General features: G+C 32.7%; 2 protein-coding genes across 3 annotated transcripts; one reads left to right on the top strand and one right to left on the bottom strand.

Moving 5' to 3' along the window:
* Nucleotides 1-3909: 3909 nt before the first annotated feature.
* Nucleotides 3910-6284, bottom strand: RanBP3 (ran-binding protein 3). Of its 2 annotated transcripts, none has more exons than XM_018450420.1 (5): nucleotides 6218-6284; nucleotides 5867-6001; nucleotides 5652-5732; nucleotides 4882-5573; nucleotides 3910-4500 (listed from the first exon to the last, which is right to left on the bottom strand). In XM_018450420.1, exons 1-5 carry the CDS (start codon nucleotides 6240-6242, stop codon nucleotides 4189-4191), a joined length of 1245 nt encoding a protein of 414 aa, XP_018305922.1. In that variant the 5' UTR covers nucleotides 6243-6284; the 3' UTR covers nucleotides 3910-4188. The 2 variants fall into 2 exon arrangements, with proteins under 2 accessions (XP_018305922.1, XP_018305923.1); XM_018450421.1 differs by having other exon boundaries at nucleotides 5873-6001.
* Nucleotides 6285-7518: 1234 nt separating this feature from the next.
* LOC108724190 (uncharacterized) lies at nucleotides 7519-9495 on the top strand. The gene is made up of 5 exons (XM_018450423.1): nucleotides 7519-8097; nucleotides 8367-8506; nucleotides 8587-8728; nucleotides 8808-8929; nucleotides 9070-9495. Exons 1-5 carry the CDS (start codon nucleotides 7950-7952, stop codon nucleotides 9493-9495), a joined length of 978 nt encoding a protein of 325 aa, XP_018305925.1. The 5' UTR covers nucleotides 7519-7949.
* The last annotated feature ends 210 nt before the right edge of the window (nucleotides 9496-9705 follow it).

The following is a 9705-nucleotide window of genomic DNA, read 5'->3' as shown; positions in this document are numbered from 1 at the left end:
TGTTCAAAAATTGTGATCTGCAGCAATTTTTTAACACTAATTTTTTCCCCATCGAACGACGCCCTCATGCGTTAGCACTTCGGGCGATTATTGCTCCTCCCCCTTCACAGGCCGCACCTGTGCGATACAGGCTGCGGTCCACTTGACGCTACAAACGCTTCGAAGCATTCTTTAATTAGTCAATTCGTAAATTCTTTGTTCTGATTGGTCTCTCAAACGTTTCGAAGCGTTTGTAACATCAAGTGAACCGCAGCCTATAAGGGTGACCGTGTAAACGTAGTCTATGCTGAGAACGGCATAAAAAATTTCGAACTTGAGATCTTCTGTACCATTTCTTAATCCAACTTCGACCGTTATAGGTTTTTAATTCCATAAAATAGCGAGTTCTTTGCCCCGCTCTTGTTTCATTTATTCAATGAGCAAAAGACGCAAGAAAAAAATTGCTAAGCAAAATCGATGATTGAATTTAAGAATCTGTAGGGCAAAGAATAAAATTAGGAAACACAATTAGAACTACAATGAGAATTTTATTTACATCTAAAATAAAACGTGTACTTATAATTATAATAATTATAATATTAATAATAATAATAATGCTGTTATAGTGTACATTTCCACAAACTTTGAAATATAAATGAAAGTACAAGTAATGGCAATATTATATGCTACAAATACTATAACTCATATCCAACCATTCTCATATATTTTTTAATGGTAAATTATACATATTCAAATTATTTATTTAAATGTACAGTTGATGTAACAAATTACCCTTTCTGAACAAAAACGATGCCTGTAATACACAATTACGCATTATTCGATAATATACAGGATCTCCGACCTACGGAATCACCTCTCATGAGCAGGTAAAGCGGACTAAACTGAGTCGAAAAATCCTTCGCTCTTTTGCTACTTTGCTATTTTGTTATTTTTATATTACTTTAGGGGATATTAATTTCTAAAGATCAAATAAGCATGTATTCGCGCGGACTATCGCCATGTACGCGCCCATCGATCACAGTCGCTCGTCGCGCGGGGACTGCCTGATAGGCGCGCACTAAGGCCTAGTTCCACAACTCACGGTTAACGCTTAATCGAGGTTCAACTTATTCACTGTCTCTTTCTAATTCTAGAATTAAGAAAAGAGATGAGAAACAAGTTGAACCTCGGTTAAGAGTTAACTATGAGTTGTGGAACCTGGGCCTAAGGATCTCTTTTACCAACCTCGGTTAAGCTAACCGACGGTTACATGGGGCTCATTTAGGTTCAGTTTCACAGCTCATGGTTAACTTTTAACCGACGTTCAACTTATTTTAAGTTATTTTAAGTTGTGATACTAGGCCTAAATGTGAGCCCCATATAACTATCGGTTAACTTAACCGAGGTTGGTGAAAGAGACCCTAGGGCCCAGTTTAACAACTCACGATTAACTCTTAACCGAGGTTGGTAAAACTTATTCATTATCTCTTTCCAATTCTAGAATTGGAAAGAGATGAGAAACAAGTTGAACCTCGGTTATGAGTTAACCGTAAGTTGTGAAACTGGGTCTTATGAGTCATAACTCAAGCGGCGCGCCTACCAAACAGTTCCTTCTCCCCGAGCAACAAGCGATCGGGACCGATGGGCATATACTTCGCGGTAGCCTGAGCGGATACGAGTTTATTCAGTGATCTTTAGAAATTAATATCTCCAAAGTATTATGAAAATTGCAAAATGAACTTTTCAATTCAGTTCAGTCCGCTCTACCCGTCCACGAGAGGCGATCCCGTAAGTCGGGGACACCCTGTATACAGGATGTATCTGAAACAACGTTCACTAATCATACAGTGCTATTCTTAATAAAAAAACTGAGTCGAAAAGTCCTCTACCATTTTGCAATTTCAGCAATAGTTAACGAGATATTAATTTCATTAATTATACAGATATACAGACTATCCTCCGACTGTCCTTGACCTTGACATATGTTGTCAAGGTCATTACCCTGAGTGGCCTTCGACAGGTTTTAGCCGTCACTCATTATTCATTAAAAAGTTATTAGCAAAAAAAATTTGAAAAAATTTCTCTTTTCGACTATATCGCTTCGTGTGAAAAGTTGCAAAACATATTTTAAAACAGAAATTTTCTGCTTTAAAATATATTTTGCAACTTTTCACACGAAGCGACTCCCACCCCATCTTCCCTCTGTAGTCTATACAGTACATGAGGTGTCAGGAAATTATGTAACATTTATGACGTTTTTTGTTGATAACTTTTTAACGCGAATGACGAGCGAATGACGGCTAAAATTTGTTCAAGGTCATTCAGGGTCATGACCTTACATATGTCAAGGTCAAGGACATCGGGGAGGATAAGTCGTATATCTGCATAATTACCTTAATTTCTAAAGATTGCCGAATAAATGGATAAAATCGATGTATAAGACAATTTTAAGATATCTTTCAGTATTCCTTGTGAAATATCTATCTTAAAGATGTTTCTTAAAGAATTTTTAAAGATATCTTAAAGTTGTCTTATACGTTGATTTTATCCATTTTGCTCATTGGGTAACTTAAAAAAAAAGTATTGCGAAAATTGCCAATTGAGGGCTTTTTGACTTAGTTTATTTTTTATTTTATTAGGAATAGCACTATATGATTAGTGGGCGTTATTTCAGATACACTCTGTATATACGTACGCACGCAGTGTTCATTGTAACGATTCGTACGATTTTTCAGACACTTCCGACGAAGTTAAGAGAAAAAGTTGAAAAATGAATATTCGTCCGTTTTATACAGATTACATTCTACAACATATGATAAAAAATTTTTTTCATTTCTTTTTTATACGGAAGAATCAAAGTCATCTTAAATTTTTTAAATAGCACCTTATAATCTTTTTTCCATAATATTGTAGGGATCTTTAAGACAAATTCAACTCACTATCGAGAATGTTATTTTTGTTGATGTTTTAATGAGTTTATTGATATTTAATATCAAATATGCAGCATTATTTGTAACAACAGTACTTACAGCTCTGATTAGAAATGTATGTACACAAAATGGTCCAGCTCATAATGCATGAATGGTTCAAAATTATCTGTGTTATAAATACATATGGACTAGTCCGATAGCCGGCACGTTCTCTAGATTTATTCCTCGTGGACTTTTTCTCGTGGGGACACTTGAAATCTTTTGTGTATACCAAACTCTATTATAACCAATACCTGAATAATGTTCAAGATCTTCGAGAAAGAATAATTACAGGTTGTGCAACTTCGGATCAAAATAGTATAATAGCTGCTACGCATAATAATTTTTTGAAACGAGCAGAACTTTTGTGTTGCAAAAGGAGACAAGCAATTTGAACATTTGCTCTTACATAAGTTACATCTTTTCTTTATTAATTTATGTTTATATAATATTCTTTGCTAATGGATATTTATGATACATATTATGTACTTATGTAACAAAATAAGCAATAAAATCAATAAAATATCAATAAAAGTGACATTTCGATAGCAATTTGAATTCGTCTTGAAGACTCCTACAATATTATGGAAAAAAATTCAAGATGACTGTTTTATTAAAAAAAAATTTCTTTTAATTTTTTTTATCACATATTGTAGCCTGCATACAATAGATGAATATTCATCTTTCAACTTCTTTTCTTAATTGTCGGAAATGTCTGGAAAATCATGCGGGGTGTTACGTTAAACATCCTGTATACAAACATTTTAAAATATTCTTGAGATTTTTTTAAAGAATCGTAATTACTAATTATAATTTATTTTAAGATTTGTTATAACATATAGACTTATTATTAATATTATGATGTTCCTTAATCTGTTTTTTTTTTTTTAATAACGCCCTTTTATTTAAAATGACATTAAATTTCAAATAAAAAAAGGGAATATATCAATTGAAAAGGATATAAACAGATTTTATATTCTTAAAAAAAAATAATCTAATGTGTACAAGAGCGTCAAACTCGTATTAAGTGCCACAACTTAATCTCCTCTCAATAAATACTGGTGCAACTACTGAAAGCTGCAACTTCTGAAGGAAGGCACAAATCATAGCCATTCTATTGCGCATACTAAATAGTCTTATTAATATTCCTGAAGAATTTAACTCCTTTCATATCTTAATGACTTCTATGTTGCACAAATTAAGCTGATGCTTAATGCCTCGCCAGAATTGTCAATGGCTGTCAATGGTCCGTTGCCAATTTCTTAGGATGACGTTCTTGCGCGCGTTTAAGTCGCTGTAATAAAAGACTGTGCAGTTGATCGACTTCTTTAGGTGCCGCTTGTACAATAAAGATTCGAATATCCCCATGAACATCCATAGCAGTTAATCTTAATGATTTAGATCCAGCACGTTCTGCGGTCATACCCGGCCATACTTTTGTATTCAAGATCAAACGTTGTGTTCCAGCAGTACGGCCGACTAAACGAGATTCTTCATCTCGATCATTGAGTCTTAACATACCTCTTCCCCTTTCCTGCCAACTGCTAGTACTCTACAACATATAGCAACTATGAAATCAGTATTAAATTAGTATAATTTAAATGTGTATACATATAATTTATATTGAGTATTCATTATTTATAAAATTTAATTGAAGAATATGACATATTAATTTTTTTCTCTTTTTTTCATCAGCGATTGACACCCAACATTGAAATAGCCTATTAGTATTAGCTGGAATAGCCTGTAGTGATACAAGGTACTACTGAATATAAAATTCAAATTGGTATCATTTTATACCAATTTGAACTTAATATTCAGTAGGGATTCTTGTATCATTACAGTTAATTTGAGTTTGTAAAATTTAATTTAAACTATTCAATATAGATTACTTTAAATATCAAAAAATATATTATTCTCGAGGCATACACACCTTATCAAAGGCAAATAATTTGCAATTTATCTGAAGAACATTCGTTTCTCCTTCTTCACCAGTTAATAATGTCACTTGATTATATTTTCTTTTGTTTGCACGATTAGCTTCTTCCAATACCTGTGCTGCTTGAGTCAATGTTAAACCTGGTCTTACCATAGTACGGCAATTTGCAGCTGCATTTGAGAATAAAAGTTCAGAACCATTTTCATTACTTTCTTCGCTTCTCATTTCATTTTTCTCGGAATTATTTGAACTTTCTATATCATTTGAAACAGTAACACGCTCTTTCAAATTCTGACCAAATACAAAACTAGGAGTGGATGTACTGGATGCCACAGAATTATTTATATTATTTTCATTCTCCTTAGTGCTTGCACCCAAAGGCAAAAATTTCAATTTTACATCCTCTGTAGATTTTTCCTCACTTTTAAAATCTTTAGTTGTTTCGGTTTTATTGTTCTTCGTTATGGACTCATCCTCACCTACAGAATTGTCACTAGTTTTTGTAAATGGATTGCGAAATTTTGCAGGTTGTAAAACAGTTTTGTCAGTAGTACCCATAGAACTATTGGTTATCACACTTAATTGTGACGGTCTTAGTATAGACGACTTTGATTTGCTAGTTACAGGATTCAAAGATTCATTAATACCGAATGAATTTTCTAGTTTTGAAACAGCTAGCACAGAATCTACAAACATATAATACATACTAATACACAATGAAAATGTCACATTACATTTTCTTATTAAATCAATGTCAAACTTACAATGTTTCTTATTAAGAGGCTTAACAGCTGCTGAAGTGGATTCTTGATCATTAGATTCTGCTGTACAGTTTTTTGTTTCATCTGCAAAATCCATGAGTTTATCATACTCTATGACTAAATATCTCATTAGTATGGTAAATAATTATTCTTAATTGTTACCCGCATTTGCCAATGAGACAATTATATGAGAAATTATATAAATATTTTAGAATAACCATGAACATGTGTATCCCGATCAGTTGGTGCTGCTGAATTGCTAATCGTTGAGTCTTCGGTAGAATCTTCCAGTAACTCCTCGGGCGGATCAATCTTCAGAACGAGTGGTGGATGATCGATATCCTCTAAGCCCTCTAAATGAAATAGAAACAAACTTGAAAAATCATTATCGTGAACGGTTCGAACGATTTTTTGACACAAGTGGCAATTTCATTAAAAAACGTCCCGTATTATGTGCCATATGACTTTATATCATATAAAACAGAATACTTTTAATATTTAATCGATATTATTTCACTTCCAAGCACACAACACACATGCAACTGAATCTGGAGAAACACAAAACGCACCCTCACAATCCGCCATTTTTTGCATTAAAATGAATATAGAGAAATAAGGCTACCGCTATAGTATTGCCCACAGAATAAGAAAGCAGGAGATCAAACTCGGGAATGAGAAGTAGGCTTCAATCGACAACGTTGTGAACCGGGCCCGCCGCTTTCTGGCGCATGCGCGGCTAATGCGGGGTCTACAATAGAAGTCGTACCAGGGTTTTTAAGTCGTAGAAAATTGACCAATCACAGTCGAATATGAGAAGAATAATCAACTGTGATTGGTCAATTTTCTACTAATACGGCAAGTTGGGCCGGAATCAGACTATGCATTGAAGATTGAGATTGAAGATTAAAGATTGAAATTTCACCAATGAGGACTCCTCAATTCTGGCTCCTTTTGTTCTGATTGGTCAAACTTCAATCTTTCAATCTTCATTCTCATTGTCGTACGACGAAAATCGGATGCAGTGTGAATCCAGCATTAGTATGAACGAAAGCATTGAAATCCTATGGTTGAACTTTACCGGCACCGGCACATAAATTAACGGTTACGGCCATTATAAATCAGACTTTCTTGTTCTAAATTTGTACAAACTCGTATTGTACGTACGCGATAGAAAGTACCGGTTCCCCATGAGGCGTACTTTTTGAGTTGCGTAGGTTACGAAAACCAATCGTAAATTCGTTTAGCATTTCTGTTAGAGTGTACAACAGCAATTGGTTGCATTAGTTCATTTCTCTAATCTTCCGCGAAATACGCCCAATGTGAATGCCGGCTTTCAGAATGGCGTATTCTAGTAAATAAAAAATAACGTATTCTAGTAAATTACTAGAATACGCAAGTTACGCTTACGCAGGTTACGCCGCATGTGACGGCACCCTGCGGGTGCTATTACATGAGCGCGGAAACGCGGAAATGCGGAAACGCGTAACCAATCAGAAGCAATCCGCTGTTATGGTTTCGCGTTTCATCGATTACTGATTGGTTGCGCGCTTCCGTATTGCCGTGTTTCCGCACTCATGTAATATCAGCCTGACTGTATCCTTGCTGGAAAGCAAGGGCGGATATTAACTAGTAACTTTCTATTAAATTATTTTAATTTCAGCAACGTATTTAAAGAATGATGTACTAAATTGGTGGAATATGCATCAAAATGATTAATTAAATACACATATCGTGTATATGTTTACGCGATTCGCCGAAATTAAGATATTTCAATAGAAAGTTACTAGTTAGTATCCGTATCAAGTGCACGATGTAAACTAGGCATATGCTGTCGTGTGCTTAATTCCACCATGATCGGTGGTGACGCAAACGTATTGGAGTGCGTTGGAATAAATGGGAGCATATTGGAGCGTGTGACGCGATTAACCTTTAAACGACAGGTCGAAATTACTTTAAACGAAATTATTGCCTTTATCCAAAAGACACTCCAAAAAATTACATGTTTTAATCAGGGAACATGGTAGTCTCAGCGCTAAGATAAGCGCAGCAACACGTAGCATGATATATAGATACAAAAAGACTGTATCCTATAACCTATAAAGACAAGGTCCAAAACGCAAATTCTTTCTGACGAAAGAAAAATTCCAAGAAGAACACGTTTTAAATGTGCAAATAATAATTTGAGACATTTTGTATTTTATGAGGGCATACAAATATATCGGATTTAAATTATTATAACAAAAATTTTATATGTGGATATATAGGTGAAAATTTTTTTAAGTACTTTTTGTGAGACAAAAAATGAATAAAAAACCGATTGATTTAAATGACGCAAAACAAAGTTTTGTTGAATTGATGCGATCGTTGGACGCAACCGATCAACAAAAATTTTTAACGTTTATTATGAAGGAATGGAAACTTAAACCATTTATGGCTTATAATGATTCAGGTTTGTTGCAATTTTTTTTATATGTACAAATATGATATAAATTTGTTATATTTTGTTATAAAATAAAGCGATCAAAATAAATTAATGAATTATATTTCTCTTTATATACTCAATTTTTTGCTTCTTTTAGCTTTTTTGTTACAATTATAAAAAAGTATATGAACGTCTTATAATAAAACTAAAAATAACAAATCATATTACTTTATTTGATATAATAATTCCACAATCAAAACAAATTAATTTTTTTCTATTAAAATTATTGTTAATAGGGGATGATACATGTAATAGTAAAAAATTAATGGATGAGTCAATGTCTATTTTAAATTCTATTGTTTCCGATATTAAACAAAAGATTCCATTTAATGCCATATTGTCATCTGAAAATTTTATCACTCCTTTAACAGGAGAGGTATGTCTTGTCATGAATAAATATAAAGAAATAACTGTTTAATTTTTGAAAAATATCAAAATAACATTTTTTTGTCTTAGAATTCAGATTGCGATCCTAGTGTCACATTGCATATGGATGAGTTCCTTTATAATGATGAAGATATTGACAAGCTTATAGAAAGTAATCAATTAGAAAGATACTATTGCACTGATTGTAGATCTAGAAATATACAGCCATTGAGTAAGTAAAATTGAAATTAAATTTTTTCTTTATATTTTATGATTTATGTTATGTAAATATAATATATTTATAATTTTAGTTTTTTTATCACACTCCATGTCTCAGGATGGATTGTACTTTATATTTAAAGTGCTACTGCCTACTTTGGAAAACAAAACTGTACTTGACGTAGGATCAAGATTAGGTGCAGTTCTTTATGGGGTAAGAATATTATTTAAAAATATGTATTATTGTACACGTATAACTAATAATATTATTAATAAATTAATTGCTGAATAAGCGATAAGAAAGTTTTTGTTTACAGCAATTTTTTTTATCATATTGATGCTTTTGCTTTACAGGCGTACGTATATACAGATGCTAGAAGAATTATTGGTGTTGAAATGAACAGAGAATTCTGCAATCTCCAAAATGAAACTGTATGTAAATACAAAATGGACAACCGTATATCTATCTTGCACAAAAGAATAGAAGAGGTTCCGGAGATAATCAAGCAAAGTGATGTTATTATCATTAATAATGCATTTGAATTTTATTTACCGAGAGATGTACAAATAGATATATGGAAATGTTTGAGAACTGCAATAAAACCAGGAACGCTGCTTGTCACTCGTCCATCTGTCGAAACAACTTTTAAAATTTTACTAATCGGAATTTCGGTAGAAAAGTGGTTAAAACCTTTTAAAAAACCAGATTTTAATCAATTTTCTTTCTTACTTGACTACGAAGATAAATTCTCTGAAATATGGTGTTACGAAGTTCTTTAAGAAAATCTTATATCTTTTAAGAAAATACAATTTTATTGAAGATACTAGACTTTAAATATTTGATATATATATATATATATAAATTTGTTATATGTCATTGCAAAATAGGACGAATAAAATAGATAAATCTCTCTGTCTCATATAATTTCTGACTATTTGTTACAACATTGGAAATATCTTTTAAAGAAAATTCCAATGAAATTTTACAAA

This window comes from Mycetomoellerius zeteki, unplaced genomic scaffold (assembly GCF_001594055.1).
Source record: "Mycetomoellerius zeteki isolate Tzet28-1 unplaced genomic scaffold, Tzet1.0 scaffold28, whole genome shotgun sequence".
Lineage (NCBI taxonomy): Eukaryota > Metazoa > Arthropoda > Insecta > Hymenoptera > Formicidae > Mycetomoellerius > Mycetomoellerius zeteki.
This window is presented reverse-complemented; position numbering and strand designations above follow the sequence as displayed.